At 48.5% G+C, this 22,717-nt stretch overlaps 1 protein-coding gene across 1 annotated transcript; it reads right to left on the reverse strand.

Annotated features, from left to right (window-relative positions):
* Positions 1-11,183: 11,183 nt before the first annotated feature.
* Positions 11,184-22,153, reverse strand: TIMM22 (translocase of inner mitochondrial membrane 22). The gene is made up of 4 exons (XM_014069104.2): positions 21,855-22,153; positions 17,728-17,924; positions 12,909-12,981; positions 11,184-11,631 (listed from the first exon to the last, which is right to left on the reverse strand). Exons 1-4 carry the CDS (start codon positions 22,099-22,101, stop codon positions 11,555-11,557), a joined length of 594 nt encoding a protein of 197 aa, XP_013924579.1. The 5' UTR covers positions 22,102-22,153; the 3' UTR covers positions 11,184-11,554.
* Between the last annotated feature and the right edge of the window lie 564 nt (positions 22,154-22,717).

The raw sequence follows: 22,717 nt of genomic DNA on the forward strand, positions 1-22,717 counted from the left end.
GGACAAGCATTTAAATAGGAGCCAGCCGTGTGCAGCAGCTGCCAAAAAAGCCAACACAGTTCTAGGCTGCATCAACAGAGGGAGAGAATCAAGATCACGTGAAGGGTTAATACCACTTTATAAGGCCTTGGTAAAAGCCACACTTTGAATATCTGCATTCAGTTTTGGTCACCACGATGTAGAAAAGCTGCGGAGACTCTGGAAAGAGTGCAGAGAAGAGCAAGAAAGAGGATTAGGGGACTGGAGACTAAAACATGTGAAGAATGGTTGCAGGAACTGGGGATGTCTAGTTGAATAGAAAGAAGGACTAGGGGAGACATGATAGAAGTCTTCCAATATCTCAGGGGTTTCCCCAAAGAAGAGGGAGTCAAGCTATTCTCCAGGGCACCTGAGGGCAGAACAAGAAGCAATGGGTGGAAACTAATCAAGGAGAGAAGCAACTTAGAACTGAAGAGAAACTTCCTGACAGTGAGAACAATGAATCAGTGGAACAGAAGTTGCCTCCAGAAGTTGTGAATGCCCCAACACTGGAAGCCTTTAAGAAGATGCTGGATAGCCATTTGCCTGAAGTGGTGTAGGGTTTCCTGCCTAGGCAGGGGGTTGGACTAGAAGACCTCCAAGGTCCCTTCCAACTCTATTCTGATTCAATGGATGGAAAGTAATCAAGGAGAGAAGCAAGCTGGAATTAAGGAGAAATTTTTTTAACAGTGAGGACAATTAACCAGTGGAACAGAAGTTGCCTCCAGAGGTTGTGAATGCTCCAACACTGGAAGTTTTAAAGAAGATGTTGGACAACCGTTTTGTCTGAAGTGGTGCAGGGTTTCCTGCCTAAGCAAGGGGTTGGACTAGAAGACCTTTAAAGTCCCTCCCAACTCTTGTTATTCTACTTTATTTTGCCCTCAAAGGGGGAAGGTGATGTGTCACAATTCAGGGACCAAATATATCTTAACTTGCTGGTGGCTGGATAGCTATTGCAGGGGGGGGGCGGTTAGCCATTGTACGACGGCAATTGGGAGTGGAATTTTGGGTTGTTAAGCAAGTCCTGCAAAATTTGACCCTTTTTTTCTTTGCCACGGCGGTTAAGCGAATCACTGCTGCTGCTAAGTGAATCGAGTGGTCGTTAAGTGAATCCAGTTCCCCCCCCCTTACCCACCCACCCCCCTCCACCCCCATTGGCTCTGCTTGTCAGAAGCAGGCTGGAAAGGTCACAGAGGGGGGGGTCACGTGACCCCAGGATGCAGCAACTGTCGTAAGTGTGAGGACTGGTCACAGGTCCCTTCTTTTTCCCCAGTGCTGTTGTAATTTCGAACAGTCGCTGAATGAAGCATTGTTTACTGTATATGTCGGATGATTGCACAGCATTTCGTTCCTTGGACTACAAAACCCCACGGTTAGACAAAATGCCGCTTCTACGAAAAGGATACGAAATATCTCCCCTCCCTGGTTGTGTCGTACACAACTGGCCCATTTTTTGGCCCCCTAGAAAAAAAGTGGGAAAGCGGGGAGAAGGAAGGGGGGGCGGGGGGTCTCCCGGAGCTACAACTGGACGGGAAACTTTTTTTGGGGACCGATCTTGGAGTTCAGAAAATACACACACAAGCACACAGACATGGTTGTGCGTGTGTCTTTTTGCAAGATTACGTGTTGTGTGTGCGTGGTTGTTCTGTTTTTCTTTCTCCCTGTAGATGACAAACTTCAAAAAAAAAAAAACCACCTACAACTGTGTCTCAAAGAGGAAAAAATGTTAATAAATGCAGAGGCCACACATAGGTTTCCATACAGGACTTGCAGAGTGCTGTTTTTGTGTCCGATTCTAACAAACACGACGACTTGGGTTCCGTTGCGTCACTTGGGTTTGGACTTGGGGTTCACGCTGGCTTAAAGCAGGGGGGGGGGGTCAAACTCGATTTCACACAGGGCCGCATCAGGGTTGGGTTTGACCTCGGAGGGCTGGGGGGTGGGTGGGGGGCAAGGGGATATGACCCGGAAGTCATATAAGGGCAGCTGTGGTGGGCAAGGGTTAAGGCGGGACTTCCTCTCCTTATAATCTTCCTTCCTCCCTTTTTTCCCTTTTCTCATCTCCTCTCCATCCCTCCCTTTCTCTCCCCACTCCATCCATCCTCCCTCCCTTTCTCTCCCCACTCCTCCCTCCCTTTTCTTTTCCCTTTCTCATTTTCCTTCATCCCTCCATCCCTTCCTCTCTCCACTCCTTCCTTTTCTTTCCTTCCATCCTTCCTCCCTTTCTCTCCCCACTCCTTCCTCCCTTTTCCTTTCTCATTTTCCTTCATCCCTCCATCCCTTCCTCTTCCCACTCCTTTTCTTTCCTTCCATCCTTCCTCCCTTTCTCTCCCCACTCCTCCCTCCCTTTTCTTTTCCCTTTCTCATTTTCCTTCATCCCTCCATCCCTTCCTCTCTCCACTCCTTCCTTTTCTTTCCTTCCATCCTTCCTCCCTTTCTCTCCCCATCCTCCCTTTTCTTTTCCTTTTCTCATTTTCCTTCATCCCTCCATCCCTTCCTCTTCCCACTCCTTTTCTTTCCTTCCATCCTTCCTCCCTTTCTCTCCCCACTCCTCCCTCCCTTTTCTTTTCCCTTTCTCATTTTCCTTCATCCCTCCATCCCTTCCTCTCTCCACTCCTTCCTTTTCTTTCCTTCCATCCTTCCTCCCTTTCTCTCCCCACTCCTCCCTTTTCTTTTCCTTTTCTCATTTTCCTTCATCCCTCCATCCCTTCCTCTTCCCACTCCTTTTCTTTCCTTCCATCCTTCCTCCCTTTCTCTCCCCACTCCTCCCTCCCTTTTCCCTTTATTTTCCTTCATCCCTCCCTTCCTTTCTCTCCCCACTCCTTCCTTTTCTTTCCTTCCATCCTTCCTCCATCAATCCCTCTTTCCCTTCTCATCTTCCTCCTCCCTTTCTCTCCCCACTCTTCCCTCCCTTTCCCTTTCTCATCTTCCTCCCTCCCTCCATCCTTCCCTTCCTTTCTCACCCCACTTCTTTCTTTTCCTCCCTCCCTCGCCCTTCTCATCTTCCTCCCTCCATCCCTCCCTTCATCTCTCTCCATCCCTTCATTTCCCTTCCTTCCCTCCATTCTTTCTTCTTCCTTCCTCTCTTTTCTCCTCCTTCCTTGCTCCCTTCCCACCTTCAATTCTTTTTCTTTGCCTTTCCGCTTTCCCTTTCTTCTTTCCTCTCCCTCCTTGGATGCTCAAATGCAAAAGGGGAAGAAACGTTTCTCCTTTTGTTTTTAGTTTGTTTTGAGAGCCCTCTGCCAGAGAAAATGGAGCTTGGGGGGGGGGGGGTCATGCCCCATTTTTGGCCATGACCGTCTCCTACAGGCCTCTACCAGCGGAAACAGGTTGTGTGTGTGTGTGTGTGCGGTCCCCGACAAATACACCAGAGGGATGGGTTCGTAGTCGTACCACATGTTACAGAAGAGAAAAGGTAAAGGTTCCCCTCGCACATCTGTGCTAGTCGTTCCCGGCTCTAGGGGGCAATGCTCATCTCCATTTCAAAGCCGAAGAGCCAGCGCTGTCCGAAGACGTCCCCGTGGTCATGTGGCCAGCATGACTCAACGCCTGAAGGCGCATGGAACGCTGTTCCTTTCCCACCAAAGGTGGTTCCTATTTTTCTACTTGCATTTTTTACCTGCTTTCGAACTGCTAGGTTGGCAGAAGCTGGGATGAGTTATGGGAGCTCACTCCATTACGCAGCACTAGGGATTCGAACTGCCTTCCTTCTGATCGACAAGCTCAGCGTCTTAGCCACTGAGCTTCTGCGTCCTCTTAAGAGAAAGCTTAACATGAATCCAACGGGGAGCTGTGGCTGACTTAGGACCACAATCAAGTCCAAAATTTCTGTTGCTGAGCGAAACATTTGTTAAGTGAGGTTTTGCCCCATTTTACCACCTTTCTTTCCCTGTTGTTAAGTGAATCATCACAGGTGTTAAGTGAGTCGCACGGTTGTTAAGCGAATCTGGCTTCCCCATGGGCTCATAAAGAGGTCACAAAAGGGGATCACGTGACCCCAGGATACTGCGACCGTCATAAATGTGAGTCCGTTGTCAGGCGTCCAAATTTTGTTCCCCTGGCCAGGAGGAGGCTGAAAGGGTCGTGTGTGTGAAAAACGGCCACGAGTCCCATTTTTCAGTGCCGGTGTAATTTTGAACGGTCACTAAGTGAACCGTTGTAAGTCGAGGACCACCTGCGCTTACTCAACCATGCCAAGAGCAGCCCTGAGCGTTCAACCCTCCAGGCAAAATCAAGAGCAATTCTTTTATTCTGCTCCCACATCGGCGCCTGGAGAGGCTGGATCTGCAGCCCTCCTGCCCTCCCAGGGGCCCAACCCACCATCTGAGGGTCTTCAGGGATGAAAACCCCCTGAGAACTTCATTAGGCAACTTGGCAATTGTCCTAATTCACCCAAGCAATGAGGGCGGTTGCCATGGAAAAGGCAGGCAGGCTGCCTGGTGCTCCTTTTATCATGTCTTTTTTTTATCTTGATATTTATTTTACATTGTATTTTATTATTATTTTGTAATGTCTTGGCAAAAGCCACACTTGGAATCCTGCACCCAGTTCTGGTCGCCACAATGTGGAAAAGATGCTGAAACTCCAGAAAGAGTGCAGAGAAGAGCAAGAAAGAGGATGAGGGGACTGGAGACTAAAACATTTCATTTCATTTCATTTGATTTTATTTGTAGGCCGCCCTTTTCCCTGAGGGGACTCAGGGCGGCTCACAGAAAACCAGGGAGGGGGGGAATACAACACTAAGACGACAACACATAATAAAATAATAAGCAACATGCATACAACATTCGGGCGGGGTAATGGTCCTTATCCCCAGGCCTGACGGGCGAGCCAGTTCTTCAAGGCTGTGCGGAAGGCCTGGACGGTGGAGAGGGTGCGAATCTCTACGGGGAGCTCGTTCCAAAGGGTCGGGGCCGCTGCTGAGAAGGCCCTCCTCCTTGTAGTTGCCAGCCGACACTGGCTGGCCGATGGAATGCGGAGGAGGCCTAACCTATGGGATCTTATAGGTCGTAGGGAGGTAATTGGCAGAAGGCGGTCTCTCAAGTATCCAGATCCACTGCCATGTAGGGCTTTATGGGTGATCAGTAGCACCTTGAAGCGCATCCGGAGATCGACAGGTAGCCAGCGCAGCTCGCGGAGGATAGGTGTAATGCGGGTGAATCGGGGTGCACCCGCGATCACTCGCGCGGCTGCGTTCTGCACTAGCTGAAGAACATATGAAGAACGGTTGCAGGAACTGGGAATATGTCTAGTTTAATGAAAAGAAGGACCAGGGGAGACATGATGGGAGTCTTCCAATATCTCAGGGGTTGCCACAAAGAAGAGGGAGTCCCAACTATTCTCCAAGGCACCTGAGGGCAGAACAAGAAGCAATGGGTGGAAACTAATCAAGGAGAGAAGCAACTTAGAACTGAGGAGAAACTTCCTGACAGTGAGAACAATTAACCAGTGGAACAGGGAAGGAAGGAAGGAAGGAAGGAAGGAAGGAAGAAGGAAGGAAGGAAGGAAGGAAGGAAGGAAGGAAGGAAGGAAGGAAGGAAGGAAGGAAGGAAGGAAGGAAGGGCAATGGGTGGAAACTAATCAAGGAGAAGCAACTTAGAACTAAGGAGAAACTTCCTGACAGTGAGAACAATTAACCAGTGGAACAGCGAAGGAAGGAGGGAAGGGAAGGGAGGAGGGAAGGGAGGAAGGAAGGAAGAAGGAAGGAAGGAAGGAAGGAAGGAAGGAAGGAAGGAAGGAAGGAAGGAAGGAAGGAAGGAAGGAAGGAAGGAAGGAAGGGCGGGCAATGGGTGGAAACTAATCAAGGAGAGAAGCAACCTAGAACTGAGGAGAAACTTCCTGACAGTGAGAACAATTAACCAGTGGAACAGCGAAGGAAGGAGGGAAGGGAAGGGAGGAGGGAAGGGAGGAAGGAAGGAAGGAAGGAAGGAAGGAAGGAAGGGGTGGAAATTAATAAAGGAGAGAAGCAACTTAGAACTGAAGAGAAACTTCCAGGCAGGGAGAACAATTAATCAGTGGAACAAAAGTTGTGAATGCGCCAACACTGGAAGTTTGAAAGAAGAGATTGGACATCCACTTCTCTCAAATAGTATAGGGTTTCTTGCCTAGGCAGGGGGTTGGACTAGATGGCCTCCAAGATCCCTTCCAACTGTTTCTAGGCCTATTATTTCTATTTCTATATTTATTTCTATTCTACTGTTCAATTCAATTCTAATATCCTAGTTCTAATTCTAAATCTGTTCTTTTTCTATTCTATTCTTATTTCTATTCTCCATTCCATTCTGTTGTATTCTATAATTCTATTCTTGCTGTTGGGTATCCCTTTAAAAGCCTGTCCACGTGGCTGCTTTCGGGTCTATAAATTGTCTGGGTGTCAGGAGGGGCTGAACCCAAGATACAGGTAGTCCTCGACTTACGACCACAATCGATCCTCAAAAATTCCCCTTGCTGAGCAAACAGTTGCTCAGTCAATTTTGCCCCATTTTACCACCTTCCTTGCCACAGTGGTTAAGGGAATCGCTGCCGTTATTAAGTTAGCCAAATGGTTGTTAAGTGAATTGGGTTGTTAAGTGAAGGTCGCAAAAGGGGATCGCATGACCCCGGGGACACCGTGACCGTCATAACTAGGAGCCCGTTGCCAAGCCTCTGAATTTTGATCACCTGGGGACGCTGTGACGGTTGCAAGTGTGAAAAAAACAGCCCTTTTTTCCCCAGTATCGTTTAACTCTGAATGGTCACGATATGAACTGTTGTAAGTCAGGGACTACCCGCATTGTGACCGTGTCCATACAGCCAAGGTCAATAAACAAGGATGCCCTTTGTGTCTACAGAGATTCTCCGTCATCCCGGTTGTAGTTGTCTCGAAGGTTTTTTTTTTTCAAGAGGCAACAGGAGTTTCTGCTTTTTTCTTTGAAGACGTTTCACTTAAACCAGGGATCAGCAAACTGCGGCTCCGGAGCCGCATGTGGCTCTTTCCTCCCTCTGCTGCAGCTCCGTCACCGGTCGGCGCCACAATTTTGAGAGGAGCTTCCGGTGGGGAGAGGGGAAGAGAAGCAGAGTGCGCCAGGAGAAGACTCTATGACAAGGGGAGGGTTTTCCAGTTCCGGTAGAGGAAAAAGGATGCCGTGCTAGGAGGAGACTCTATGGTGGGGGAACTGAACTTCCGGTCAGCAGCTCCAGAATTGAACAGGGGGCTTCCGGTTAGGACCTTTGTGGCTCCCGGCGTTTTCTTTTCTGTGGGAAACGGGTCCAAATGGCTCCTTGAGCGTTTAAGTTTGCTGACCCCTGACTTAAAACGAAGCAACGTTGTCATTTCGAACGTTGCGGGAATATCGGAAAAGCTCCGGAGGATCTTCGGCCAACACAACCTACGTGCACACTTCCAAACCCAAGAACACACTAAGGCAGAAGCTTGTCCACCCTATAAAACACCCCAGACAAAAACAGAGCAGCGTGGTACGGGCGGTCCAATGCAGGGGAAAGCGGCAGATTGGGGAAACAAAACACCCACTTCACAAGCGCATGGCGCAACATAGGAGAACAAGCCCATCGGGGCAAGATTGAAAAGCCCATCTGCGTTTGAAAGACAGAGGCCGCTCTCTCGAAGGTTTTTGGACTGAGAGGGCCGCTGGTTTGAAAGAGGGGTCCAAGAGGCCATCTAGCCCTTTCTCAACAGAGTGGGGAGGGGTAGGACACCCATCTTCAGCCCACAACACAGTCCTTTCAGTAGTTCCAAGAAGGCTGTCAGGCCTGCAGCCATCTTTTTTTGTGGGTCTTTGGCGTGCCACACTTTCTATTATTCTGCAATAAATTTTCTATGGTGGGAAAATGGGAGGTGGGGAATGTACCGAGTTAGATGCGATGTAGCCATAACAACATTCTTTCTAGAAAGCCAAGGTCATCCTTTGTCTTTCTACTTCTGCACCTGATCGGAATTGAATGGGTGGAAGCTGCCAGCGTGGCAGTGGGAGATGGGACCATGGGATGGGCTGGTGGGTGTGGGGACAAGATCTTGAACTTTCAACTGGGTGGGGGAAACCGGGAAGCTTTCAGATTCGGGGTTTTCCCAGATGTGCCAACGTGGCTCTCTTCATCAATTGGGACTTTGAGGAATCCTTTGACTTGGACTCTGATTTAATTCTGGATGCTATTTGGGACCCTGACATTGGCTCCACACCGATTTGCATTACTCAGGTGACCCTGAGGTCCCAGGTAAACCTCCTAATGCTTCAAGGAGCCTCTAAAAAGGATGCAAAGGACCAGCTGTCTGCAAGGAGTAGAAATCTTTCCCTTCCCCACCATCCAGTCAGAGCCGAAGAAGCTTCTGGGATAAAAAGTGAAACGTCTTCCAAAGGAAAAAAACAAGGAGGTCCAGTTGCCTCTTGGGAAAAAAAGCACCTTTGGATGCCCTTCCCTGCTTCCTTTAGCGACAGGACGCATCACGAGGTCGGCCGTGTCTTCTTACGGAAGGAGAAACGAGCAACAAGGTGACCCTGTCTCTGCTTCTATGTTAAGCCATGCACCCCTATTTAGCAACCAATTACCTCCTCTAGACCAATAAGATCGCATAGATTAGGCCTCCTCCGAATTCCATCTGCCAGTCAATGTCGACTGGCAACTACCCGGAGGAGAGCCTTCTCGGTGGCTGCTCCGACCCTCTGGAACGAACTCCCCGTGGAGATTCGCACCCTCACCACCCTCCAGACCTTCCGCATAGCCCTTAAAAGCTGGCTGTTCCAACAGGCCTGGGGCTAACGACTTGTAACCCCACTCGAATGGTGTGACTGTTGTGTTTTTAACGGTGTATGACTCTATGTTTTGTAACTTGTCTGTCTCCCCCCCCCCCTTTCAATTGTGAGCCGCCCTGAGTCCCCTCAGGGAAAAGGGCGGCATACAAATAAAGTATAAATGAAAATGAAATGAAACTGCCAGAAAGACTCCCCTCCACCACCATCCCCTCTGCGGGCAGGGGCGCACCGTTTTCCGTTCTCCTGAAAGAGTTGTGTTTTGTGATTTCTAAACTCCCCCACCACCACCCCGGGGCGCTCCATGTGTTGCTTATATAAAAGCATTATATAATACAATTGCATAACAGGTGTGACAGATTTCACGGGAGTGCCATTCCCCTCATTTAAACCGGCCCGCCTTCCCTGGGTTGTGCCTTATTTAGCAGGAAAATAATAATTGCTCCCCCATTTCCGGGAGGCATTCCGACATGCAGGGCTGCTCGGATGCCGAGGTTGAAGGAGAGCATCCTAAATTAGCCGTTGCAGATCGCAGGAGTTGCTGCTACAAGAGGGGAGCAAAAGAGACTTCAAATCCAAAATTCAAGGAGAGAAACAATCTGGGCTTAAGGAGAAACTTCCTCACGGCGAGGACAGTTAATCAGCAGAAAGGCTGAAGTGGCGGCTGCTTCATCACCGGAGGTTTTTTAAGAAGAGGCTGGATGGCTATTTGGAATGGAACCTTCTGTTGGAGCAGGGGGGTGGACTAGAAGACCTCCAAGGTCCCTTCCAACTCTGTTATTCTAGGATTCTATTGGAAGAAGGGAGGGCAATGCTTGGAAACTAACCAAGGAGAGAAGCAACCTAGAACTGAGGAGAAACTTAATCCAACAGTGAGGACAATTAACCAGTGGAACAGCTGGCCACTAAAAGTTGTGGGTGCTTCATCACTGGAGGTCATAAGAATAGAATAGAATAGGAATAAAATAGAATAGAATATAACAGAATAGGAATAAAATAGAATGGAATAGGAATAGAAAAAGGAATAGGAATAGAAAAAGAAATAGGAATAGGAATAAAATAGAATAGAATAGGAATAAAATAGAATAGAATAGGAATAAAATAGAATAGGAATAAAATAGAATAGGAATAAAATAGAATAGAATAGAATAGAATAGAAATAAAATAGAATGGAATAGGAATAAAAATGGAATAGGAATAAAAAAGGAATAGGAATAGAAAAAGAAATAGGAATAAAATAGAATAGAAATAAAATAGAATAGGAACAAAATAGAATAGAATAGGAATAAAACAGAATGGAATAGGAATAGAAATAGGAATAGAATAACAATAGAATAGGAATAAAATAGAATAGAATAGGAATAAAATAGAATGGAATAGGAATAAAAAAGGAATAGGAATAGGATAGGAATAGAATAGGAATAGAATAGAATAGGAGTAGAATAGGAATAAGAATAGAATAGAAAAAGGAATAGGAATAGGAACAGGAAGGGACCTTGGAGGTCTTCTAGTCCAACCCCCTGCTTAAAGAAACTGAACAGCCACCTGTCCGAAACAATATAGGGTCTCCTCTTGAGCATGGGGTTGGACTTGAAGACCTCCGAGGTCCCTTGCAGCTCTATTCCGATTGACTGATTGAAACACAAAAGCAGGTCCTATTACAGGCGTCTTAAAGCATCTGCTTTTTGCTGTTTCCATTCAGCTGAAAACGGGACTCACCAGAGCTCATCTAGTGGCCGTTAGAGGTTACAGCAGCACTGGTAAAAAGTGGCTGAGGACTGTTATTCACACTGATGAGCATGGCAGCATCCCCATGGACACACCATCAACATCCGGCCGCTTGGCGACTGACTCAGATTTATGACGGTTGTGCCCTGTCTCCCGGGGTCACGCGATTTCCCCCTCTGTAACCTCCTCACAAGCCAAGCCAACGGGGGAAGCTGAATTCCATTAACACACCGTGTGGCTAGCTTAACGACTGCAGTGATTCCCTTAACAACGGTGGCAAGAAAGGTCCGTTAAGACGGGACAAAACTCCCCGAACCACTGCCTTGCTTAGCAATGGAAGATTTGGTCGTAAGCCGGAGGACCGCCCGGAGAGGCTGCTGGCTTTCAGATCCGCTGCTCCCGTCGGAGTCCCTTAGCTCAGTGTTTCTCAACCTTGGCAACTTGAAGATGTCTGGACTTCAACTCCCAGAATTCCCCAGCCAGCGAATGCTGGCTGGGGAATTCTGGGAGTTGAAGTCCGGACATCTTCAAGTTGCCAAGGTTGAGAAACACTGTCCTAACCACTGCTGGGGAATTCTGGAAGTTGAAGTCCGGACATCTTCAAGTTGCCAAGGTTGAGAAACACTGCCTTAGCTGATGTCTTGATTTTAAGCCACGAACCGCTGAACAGTTTACAAGTCTGAAAGCTCTGAAGACTTCGAAAAACTCTTCCCGTTTTATTAGCCGATCATTCCCCACTTTGGGGGAAAATGGAGAAAAAAACCCAGGTGGTTTTGTTCTTCCCAGTCCAAACACGTAGAAAGCAAAACTCCCAATTTTCCTTTTTTTGGGGTGTTAAGTGTCAATCAAGCATCCTCCGTTTCCAGAACCAAGCAGGAGATCTCAAGAACTTACAAAGGGCTCCTTTGTGGCTCTTCTCCTACCTGGGACAGAGATGGGATTCTCACCCGGCTGGCTTAACCTTCGGAAAGCCCACCTCGGAGGGGGCTCGAGAGGCCCACTGGGCCTGCTGTCCGTCCCCCCACAGTGGCCGTCAGAAAGTCCTTGCTGGTGGGCCCCAGCTGCTACCTTAAGTAGTAGTCGATCACTGCGGAGAAAGCAGCAAAACCTCCACAGCCAAGCACCCCGGCTTTGAGGCCAGCTGCAAGGAAATAAGAAGAACGCGATCATTCATTTACGATTCATTGGTTCGGTTCACAGGTAGTCCTCGCTTAGCAACCGTTCCAAGTTACGATGGAACTCCCCAGAGCTACCGACCAGCCAGTTTAGCAGTTCCCATGGCTTTCCCACTCCCCAGCGCTATGGGATTGCATTGCAACATAGAAATATAATCAATTTAATTCAATTCAATTCAACAGCCACATTTATGGCTGTTTGCGGTATAACCAAGAATGGGTTCGCTTAGTGACCATGTTCACATCACCACCACCATGTTCTTTTATGGTAGCATTTACTTAATGCATTTGCAAAAAAAAAAAGAAAAATTGGGTGGGCTCATGTGGTGAGCACACCCAATTACACCCACACCTACTTAATGACTGGCAGAACTTACAACCGTCATTCTGGGCTCGGTTAGGGTCGTTAATTCGAGGACTACCTGGATAAAGCCACCCATTTCAGTTTTACGTGACTCTAGGCGGCTTACAGTAAAACGCGCAATATTAAATGAAAATAAAACACGGCGTTATCTAACCGATCATTCGCACAGCGCGGAGATGATCTCTTTATCACTAGCTGGGTTCCACCAAGCTCAGGGATCAAAAAACCAAGTTTCAAGGCCTCATGAAAGGCCCAAAGGGAGACCTTGCCGGCTGGGGAATTCTGGGAGTTGAAGTCCACCAGGCTTAAGGTTGCCAAGGTTGGAGACCCCTGACCTAAAGCAGGGGTCTCCAATCTTGGCAACTTTAAGACCTGTGGACTTCAACTCCCAGAGTTCCTCAGCCAGCAAAGCTGGCTGAGGAACTCTAGGAGTTGAAGTCCACCGGTCTTAAAGTTGCCAAGGTTGGAGACCCCTGACCTAGAGGATTGAGAATCCCCATAGACATCCCCCCCTCCTCACAAATTGAAATCAATCCGGTTCAACATAAAGAACTTAGAAGTGTATTGAATGCTGCTCACTACACATCAGAGCTTGGGATTTGGAAAAGGAAATCTCTCTGCTGGCTCGGCTCCCTTTCAAAAATGGAATAACGAAAGACTCCCACTGCCAACGAGGCACTCGCCTCGTTTGAACCCTGCGTAATATTACACTTTCTTCCACCTTGGCATCCTCGGGAGACGCGTGAGCTGCGTATCCCAGGAACGGTGGCATGCTGCCCACGTTCTGGCAAGCCGACGGCTTGGCTTCTGCCAGCAGGAATGCCTGGGCCCCCATCCCACCCTGAAGCCTCTCCAAATTGCTTGGAAGGCAGCACTCACCTCTGAAGCCGATGGCCCCGCCGGTGATGCATCCGCTGGTGACGCTGTTCTTCCAATCGGATTTGCCTCGGTACTAGGGTAGAGAGAAAAGGGGCGGTCGAGAGGTCATCCTCCGTGTTTAACATCCTTTCTAAAACGTTGGGCTACTTTCTCCACTTGCAGAATAGAACAGAATAACAGAGTTGGAAGGGAGCCTGGAGGTCCTCTAGTCCAACCCCCTGTTCAGACAGGAAACCCTATGCCATTGCAGGCAAATGGTTGTCCAATCTCTTCTTTAAAGCTTCCAGTGTTGGAGAATTTGCAACTTCTAGAGGCAAGCAGTTCCACTGATTAATTGTGCTCACTGTCAGGAAATTCCTCCTCAGTTCTAAGTTGCTTCTCTCCTTGATTGCCCCAAAGAAGAGGGAGTCAAGCTATTCTCCAAGGCACCTGAGGGCAGAACAAGAAGCAATGGGTGGAAACTAATCAAGGAGAGAAGCAACTTAGAACTGAGGAGGAATTTCCTGACAGTTAGAACAATTAATCAATGGAACAGAAATTGCCTCCAGAAGTTGTGAATGCCCCAACACTGGAAGTCTTTAAGAAGATGTTGGATAGCCATTTGTCTGAAACGGTATATAGGGTTTCCTGCCTAGGCAGGGGGTTGGACTAGAAGACCTCCAAGGTCCCTTCCAACACAGCTATTGTATTATTATTGTAACATAAAAGGAATTGCAGACTACAGGAACCATTTGCAGCACTCAGGTGACCCTGGAGGACACAGAGCAATTCCAAATGGTCTCAACGACCCTCTAAAACAGTGTTTCTCAACCATGGCAACTTGAAGATGTCCGGACTTCAACTCCCAGAATACCCCAGCCAGCGAATGCTGGCTGGGGAATTCTGGGAGTTGAAGTCCAGACATCTTCAAGTTGCCAAGGTTGAGAAACACTGCTCTAAAAGGATGCAAATGACCAGCTGTTTGCAAGGAGTAGAAATCCTTCCATTCCCCACCATCCAGTGGGAGCCGAAGAAGCTTCTTGGATGGGAAGCGAAAACGTCTTCAAAAGAAAAAAAAAACAGAAAGTCCAGTTGCCTCTTGAAAAAAGCACATTTGGGGACAACTGTGGCCTGAGTGAGAATCTCCATAGACATACCTGCATAAGTATTAGATATACTCTGTGAGTTTATATTTATTCATTTATTAAATTTATATGGCATGCATCTCGCCCTCTGAGGCAATTAGCAAGGGTCCACCTTTCACCTCTTCCTATTTACTTTCCAAGCTTGGCTGTCTCCTGCAACTCCGGACTGCAGTCCACCACAAATTTATACTGACCATATAAAAACAATCGGGGGGGGGGGGGGGAATGATAATGAGGTATGAGCATTTGGAGACTTCAGCTTGTCCAGAATGCAGCCGCGCGAGCGATCGTGGGTGCACCTCGGTTCACCCACGTAACACCTATCCTCCGCGAGCTGCACTGGCTGCCTATTGGTCTCCGGATACGCTTCAAGGCGCTAGTCGTCACTTATAAAGCCCTTCATGGTATTGGACCTGGGTACTTGAGAGACCGCCTGCTGCCAATTACCTCCACCAGACTGATTAGATCCCACAGATTAGGCCTCCTCCGAATTCCATCCGCCGGCCAGTGTCGACTGGCGACTACCCAGAGGAGAGCCTTCTCTGTGGCTGCTCCGACCCTCTGGAACGAGCTCCCCGTGGAGATTCGAACCCTCACCACCCTCCAGGCCTTCCGCAAAGCCCTTAAAACCTGGCTGTTCCGACAGGCCTGGGGCTAAAGAGCTGTTGCCCCCGTCTCGAATGGTATGACTGTTGTGTGTTTTAAATTATGCATTGTTATGCTTTGTTTTTTAATTTTTTGTCTGTATCCCCCTTCCCTGGTTTGAGTTGTGAGCCGCCCTGAGTCGGGGGAAAAGGGCGGCATATAAATATAATAATAAACTGAACTGAACTGGGATGTTGGGCACCACCGACTATGCCTGCCTCCGCGCCCCTGCTGAAGCAACCCGAGAGCCTGAATTTTGAAAAGCTTGGCGACTGAGATGCTCTTTGAAGCCCCCAGCTCCCCCAGGATATGATATTTTAATGACAGCGTTTGCTTCAATCCCTCTCAGAAACCGCACAAGTGTTTCTTATGGTTTTTTTTTTTTTAAAAAAGAACATTAATGCATTACGGATCCTCCCAATCTTCCAAGTCAGACGGTGCTAAGAAAAGAGCTCTAAAAACAGGATGTGGGCAGCTCTGGTTACAAGGAGGCAGAAGGACGGAGACTGTCACCCTTCCTCCTCTCGTTTTTTTTTAAGGGAAGCAAAACAAGATCATAGAACGTAAGGCTGGAAGGAACCTTGGAGGTCTTCTAGTCCAACCCCCCCTCCTCAAGGTAGGAGACTTTATACCATCCTGGGCAAACGGTTGTCCAGTCTTATCGTTGAAAACCTCCAGCAATGGAGCAGCCACACCTCTGGGAGGCAAGCTGTTCCATTAATTGTTCCCACACTCTGGAAATTTCTCCTTAATTCCAGGTTGAATCTCTCTCTAATGATTGTTCGTTCACCCATTGGCTTCTTGTCCTGCTCTCTGGGGTACATTGGAGTATAATTCTCTGCAACAGCCCTTAAAATACTGTTGCTCAGCCGCTAACTCATGGCTGACTCTTCATGACCTTATATGGAGTTCAGCCCCACCGTCTTTCCACAGAATTTGCCCACACTCACCTCCACTGTGTTGGCGACACTGTCTTAATCTTGTCCTCTGCCGTACCCCTTCCCCTCTTGCCTCCCGTCTTTCCCAACATCAGGGTCTCCTCCAGCGAGTCCTCTCTTCCCATTTGGTGGTCCAAGTACCGGATTTTTCGGAGTATAAGACGCACCAAGGTTTTGAAGAGGCAAATTAAAAAAAAAACAAGGCTTTGCACTCTGCAGACCTTCCAAAAACGGCCTGGGGTTTTCAGGAAAACGGGTCTGTTTTTTGTAAAAAAAAAAAAAAAAAGGGAGGGGGCATTTTTGCCCTCCCCAGCCCCCAGGAGCACTCTGGAAGCCTCCTAAAGCAGTGTTTCTCAACCTTGGCAACTTGAAGATGTCTGGACTTCAACTCCCAGAATTCCCCAGCCAGCATTCGCTGGCTGGGGAATTCTGGGACTTGAAGTCCAGACATCTTCAAGTTGCCAAGGTTGAGAAACACTGTCCTAAAGGCTCTGAACGGCCATTTTGGGGGAGACAGGGTTTTGGGAGGCCAAAAATGCTGCATTCAGTGTATAAGATGCACCCCGATTTTCACCCCCTTTTTTTGAGGGAAAAAGGTGCGTCTTATACTCCGAAAAATACGGTATTTGAGCTTCAGTTTCAGGGAAGACTGCTATCATGCCCACCCTAATTCTTCGCTTCAATAGGCTAGACCAGCGGTGTCAAACTCAAGGCCCGGGGGACTGGATGCGGCCTGCGGGGTCCTTAGATCTGGCCCACGGGGATGCCCTGGAAACAGTGAAGGACTGGCCCGCGGTGCCTCTGCCAGAGAAAACAGAGCTTGCAGGAATTTAGTTTAGTTTAGTTTTATTGAACTTGTATGCTGCCCTATTCCCGGAGGGGACTCAGGGCGGCTAACAAACTAAAAGGGGAAAGGGGAAATACAAAAAACGAAAAGACAGACAAATACAAAGAGATTAAAAACTCATCAACAGCCGCAACAATTCGAGTGGGGCTGGGAACTCATCAGCCCCAGGCCTGCCGGAACAGCCAGGTTTTAACGGCTTTGCGGAAAGCCTGATGGGTGGCGAGGGTCCGGATCTCCACGGGGAGATCGTTCCAGAGGGCCGGAGCAGCCACAAAGAAGGCCCTCCCCCGGGGAGTCGACAAACGACACTGGCTAGTTGATGGAATCCGGAGGAGGCCTAATCTGTGGGATCTAGGAGGCCATCACAGCTGAAAACGGAGCTCGGGAGCCGGTTGTTGGTGGCAGAGGGCTCGGGCCTCCATAGGCGCCCCTGATATATGACTGATGTCAGGCTGGCCACGCCAACTCTGGCCATGCCTCCCCCCACCCCGAGATTAAACATAACCCTGATGCAGCCCTCAATGAAATCGAGTTTGACACCCCTAGGATAGACATAGCAAATGAAAGGAAATATACGTAGTCCCCAGGATAATGTTGCAGGATTCAATCGGAGCCGGTCACCAGGACCAGAGGTCTATTCTTCTAAGTTTATGGACTCGTGCTGGAGTCCATCCTCAGGGAACTTCTCTCTCTCTCTCTCCGGAAAGTGTGCGCCGGGCTGCTCTATGCTCTTCTAAGAACATGAGGGAGCAGTCAGACAAGGAAACTCAAACTCATTAGTAGCCTCACATTGAAATGAACATGCATTCCATTTCGCAGCTACTACGATTGTCGGCTGAGCAGGGACAAAAATAACCAGAGGAACAATTGAAGCCTGGGAAACGGGCCCCTTGTTAGTCAAAGGAGTGCCGATTCACCACCAGCTTACCACGTTTCTTGGGAGTTGAGGGCGCAGCGGCACAAGGAAACAACAATGACTTAACAGCCGGCCTCACGGTCCCAATTAACAACTAAAAGCCACACACAAACAGACACCGCATAAATACTATGCATAGAACAGCCCAGCGCAGACATTTTGGAGAATGAAAAGTTCCCGGAGGAGGGGCTCCGGTATGAGTCTTGGAAGAATAAACCTCTGGTCCCAGTGATCGACTCAGTTTGGATCCTAGACATACCCAGCTCTCTTGGCCCTCAACCGCTCATCATGCCATATATAGCCCCCAGACCCTTTTCTCCATCAAGACCAGAACAAGGAAGTTACTCACAGATTCCACCAGGCATTCAGTGCAGGAGAACATGGCACCCACGATGGCAAAGTTTTTGGCGTACGACATTCCCCGTTGCCCCATATCTTTCAGGACCTCTCTGGCTGTCGGCGTGCGGTAGGGATCCTTGGGGTCAAAGCCCACGTTGGTGTCGATGCCAGCGGTGAACACGCCAAAGGCTCCACCCAGGACGAAACCTGCCAGATTAGGATTGTAAAGAGGTCAGTCAAGGACATTTTGCCCAAGATCAAAATGAGCGTGACCCGTCAAAAGCGCGGACGGCAAAAGCGCGATCGACAAAATCGCGCCTTTGACGTCATCACAGCGCGACGAAAAAGATCGAAAAATTCAAATAAAAATTAATAAAAATTAAATTAAAGCAAGCCGATTCACATAAAGGTAAGGGTTAGGGTTAGGGTTAGGGTTAGGGTTAGGTTAAGGGTTAGGGTTAGCTTTAGAGCGTTAGCGTTAGGGTTAGGATAAGGGTTAGCGTTACGTTTTTCGTTACTTTAACGGTTAGGTTTAGGGTTAGGTTAAGAGTTAGGGTTAGGGTTAGGTTTAGGGTTAGGTTTGGGGGGGTTAGGGGAAGGTTTTAGCTTTATTTTTACATTTTTTCGATCTTTTTCGTCGCGCTGTGATGACGTCACAGCGCGCTTTTGTCGAGCGCGATTTTGTCCTACGCGCTTTTGTGGTGGAACCCAAAATGAGAGTCCTTATTTTCATGCCATCTCCCCCCGCTGTACAAGGTTGCCATACACAGGTAGCACTTGACGTATGACCACAATTCGAGCCCAACATTTCTGTTGCTAAGCAAGACAGTTGTTCAGTGAGTTTGGCTGCTTTTAAGACCTTTCCTGCCATAGTTAAATGAATCACTGCAGGTGTAATGTGAATAACTTGGTCATTAAGTGAATCTGTTTTCGCCCATTCACTTTGCTTGGAGATGGGGAATTCTAGTCCCACTTTAGGCATGAAAACTAATTGGATGACTTTGAACTCACCCAGGAGACAGTGAGTTCTAGTTCCCGCCTGAGGCATGAAAGCTGACTGGGTGACTTTGAGCCAATCACCAGGAGACGTTGAGTTCTAGTTCCCATCTTAGGCATGAAAACTAAATGGATGATTCTGAGCCAATCACCAGGAGACGGTGAGTTCTAGTCCTGCCTTAGGCATGGAAACGAATTGGATGATTTTGAGCCAATCACCAGGAGACAGGGAGTTCTAGTTCCCACCTTAGGCATGGAAACTAATTGGATGATTTTGAGCCAATCACCAGGAGACGGTGAGTTCTAATCCTACCTTAGGCATGAAAACTAAATGGATGATTCTGAGCCAATCACCAGGAGACGGTGAGTTCTAGTCCCGCCTTAGGCATGGAAACGAATTGGATGATTTTGAGCCAATCACCAGGAGACAGGGAGTTCTAGTTCCCACCTTAGGCATGGAAACTAATTGGATGATTTTGAGCCAATCACCAGGAGACGGTGAGTTCTAGTCCCACCTTAGGCATGAAAACTAAATGGATGATTTTGAGCCAATCACTAGGAGACAGGGAGTTCTAGTCCCGCCTTAGGCATGGAAACTAATTGGATGATTTTGAGCCAATCACCAGGAGACGGTGAGTTCTAGTCCCACCTTAGGCATGAAAACTAATTGGATGATTTTGAGCCAATCACCAGGAGACGGTGAGTTCTAGTCCCGCCTTAGGCATGGAAACTAATTGGATGATTTTGAGCCAATCACCAGGAGACAGGGAGTTCTAGTTCCCACCTTAGGCATGGAAACTAATTGGATGATTTTGAGCCAATCACCAGGAGACGGTGAGTTCTAGTCCCGCCTTGGGCATGAAAACTAATTGGATGATTTTGAGCCAATCACCAGGAGACGGTGAGTTCTAGTCCTGCCTTAGGCATGGAAACGAATTGGATGATTCTGAGCCAATCACCAGGAGACGGTGAGTTCTAGTCCTACCTTAGGCATGAAAACTAAATGGATGATTTTGAGCCAATCACCAGGAGATAGTGAGTTCTAGTCCCGCCTTAGGCATGGAAACTAATTGGATGATTTTGAGCCAATCACCAGGAGACGGTGAGTTCTAGTCCTGCCTTAGGCATGGAAACGAATTGGATGATTTTGAGCCAATCACCAGGAGACGGTGAGTTCTAGTCCTGCCTTAGGCATGGAAACGAATTGGATGATTTTGAGCCAATCACCAGGAGACGGTGAGTTCTAGTCCTGCCTTAGGCATGGAAACGAATTGGATGATTTTGAGCCAATCACCAGGAGACGGTGAGTTCTAGTCCCGCCTTGGGCATGAAAACTAATTGGATGATTTTGAGCCAATCACCAGGAGACAGGGAGTTCTAGTCCCGCCTTAGGCATGAAAACTAAATGGATGATTTTGAGCCAATCACCAGGAGACGGTGAGTTCTAGTCCCGCCTTGGGCATGAAAACTAATTGGATGATTTTGAGCCAATCACCAGGAGACGGTGAGTTCTAGTCCTGCCTTAGGCATGGAAACGAATTGGATGATTCTGAGCCAATCACCAGGAGACGGTGAGTTCTAGTCCTGCCTTAGGCATGGAAACGAATTGGATGATTCTGAGCCAATCACCAGGAGACGGTGAGTTCTAGTCCTACCTTAGGCATGAAAACTAAATGGATGATTTTGAGCCAATCACCAGGAGACGGTGAGTTCTAGTCCCGCCTTAGGCATGGAAACTAATTGGATGATTTTGAGCCAATCACCAGGAGACAGGGAGTTCTAGTTCCCGCCTTGGGCATGAAAACTAATTGGATGATTTTGAGCCAATCACTAGGAGACGGTGAGTTCTAGTCCCGCCTTAGGCATGAAAACTAAATGGATGATTCTGAGCCAATCACCAGGAGACGGTGAGTTCTAGTCCTGCCTTAGGCATGGAAACGAATTGGATGATTCTGAGCCAATCACCAGGAGACGGTGAGTTCTAGTCCTACCTTAGGCATGAAAACTAAATGGATGATTTTGAGCCAATCACCAGGAGACGGTGAGTTCTAGTCCCGCCTTAGGCATGGAAACTAATTGGATGATTTTGAGCCAATCACCAGGAGACAGGGAGTTCTAGTTCCCACCTTAGGCATGGAAACTAATTGGATGATTTTGAGCCAATCACCAGGAGACGGTGAGTTCTAGTCCCACCTTAGGCATGGAAACTAATTGGATGATTTTGAGCCAATCACTAGGAGACGGTGAGTTCTAGTCCTGCCTTAGGCATGGAAACGAATTGGATGATTCTGAGCCAATCACCAGGAGACGGTGAGTTCTAGTCCTGCCTTAGGCATGAAAACTAATTGGATGATTTTGAGCCAATCACTAGGAGACTGTGAGTTCTAGTCCCGCCTTAGGCATGAAAACTAAATGGATGATTTTAAGCCAATCACCAGGAGACGGTGAGTTCTAGTCCCGCCTTGGGCATTGAAAACTAATTGGATGATTTTGAGCCAATCACCAGGTGACGGTGAGTTCTAGTCCCATTTTAGGCATGAAAACTAATTGGATGATTTTGAGCCAATCACCAGGAGACGGTGAGTTCTACTCCCGCCTTAGGCATAAAGGCCGGCTGAGTGATTTTGGGCCAATTCCTCTCTCTTTCAACCCAGCCCACCTCACAGGGTTGTTGTTGTTGTTGTGGGGAAAACCGGAGGACGAAGCAACATTGTGTGTCTTCTCCTCGCCTTGAGTTGTTCGTAATAACAATAAAGGTGATTTAACGCAGAAGGCGGCCCGTAGCTAAATTTGATAAATGTGTTCAACAGAAATAGAAAATTTTGATAAATTAACAAATGAAAGTAAATAATAAATAAATAATTCAAAATATAGTTTTCTAGCATTAATCTAGCCTCCTCCCTGGGGTGGAGGAGTTACCTCACCCATCATCCTCAGCCCTGAGGCGGGACTGGAACAATTAGAGCTGCAACTCTCGCCACGGCCGCCAGGGGGCAGCAGAGGAACGCAGAACTGCCTCTCTATCGCCCCTTAGCGGCCGCCCGAAATATCGCAGGGCTGAGGGCGATGGAAGTTGTAGTCCTCGCGACTCCCGAGGAAATGAAGTCGGCCTTTCAAGGCTCCTCCTCGGGAAAGACCCACCGCCGACACAGGCCAGCACCGCCTTGAAGCCGCAGCTCTCCATGGCGCGCTCGACCATCTTCTGCTCGGGGCTCTTGACGGGCGCCGGGAAGCCCCCGAGGACGCCCGCCGGGAAATCCGGCCTCGGGCCTCGCTTTTCGCCCACCAGGTACTCCAGCAGGAGGCTGTACTGCAGCGGCGAGTCCGCCTCCGTCGCCTTGCCGGCTTCATCGGGCTTTTTCGGGGCTTTGGGGAAGGCCGCCGCCATTCTTTCTCTTTCCTCCCTCACAACGCGAAGCCTACAGCTCCCATCATGCCCTTCGCCGCTCGCCCCGGCTTTCCCAATGGGAGGAAGCACCGTGGAGCTTCATGGGAAATATAGTCCAATCACCAAAGAGGAGGGGAAAAAATCGTTTGGATTCCAGTGCGCAAGCGCGCCTCTTAGCCAATCCCGCTGCTTGCTTTCAACCGGACTACCATTCCCGGCGTGCCTTCCAAGGTTGCTGGCCAAATTCGCGCTCCAGGGGCAAGATGGGAGGTGTAGTTTTGGTGGGCTCGGGAGTCTTTGACCTGCGCGAGGTGGCCCCCTAGCGGACCCGTTGCAAAGGGAAGAATTGCAGATGCCCCGAGCATCTTTTAAAAGGACAGGTGAGAAGGCTCCAGGTAAGACGGGGGTCTCTGCTAGAAGGCGAAAGGGGCAGTGGGATTGGGGTGAGGGTGGGGATTTTGCCCTGGGGCAGGGCCTCGATGATAATTTTAGACAACAATTGTGGTGGATGATGCATTCTGCAAAAAATTGTTTCTATTTATAGCCTCAGTCTACAGTAGTTAATGCAAATCTATTTGAGAAATGATATTTGCCTGCACATCTTAAAATCACTCCG

This window comes from Thamnophis sirtalis, unplaced genomic scaffold (assembly GCF_051295495.1).
Source record: "Thamnophis sirtalis isolate CommonGarterSnake01/CBP01778 unplaced genomic scaffold, rThaSir2_p1.2 scaffold_17, whole genome shotgun sequence".
NCBI lineage: Eukaryota > Metazoa > Chordata > Lepidosauria > Squamata > Natricidae > Thamnophis > Thamnophis sirtalis.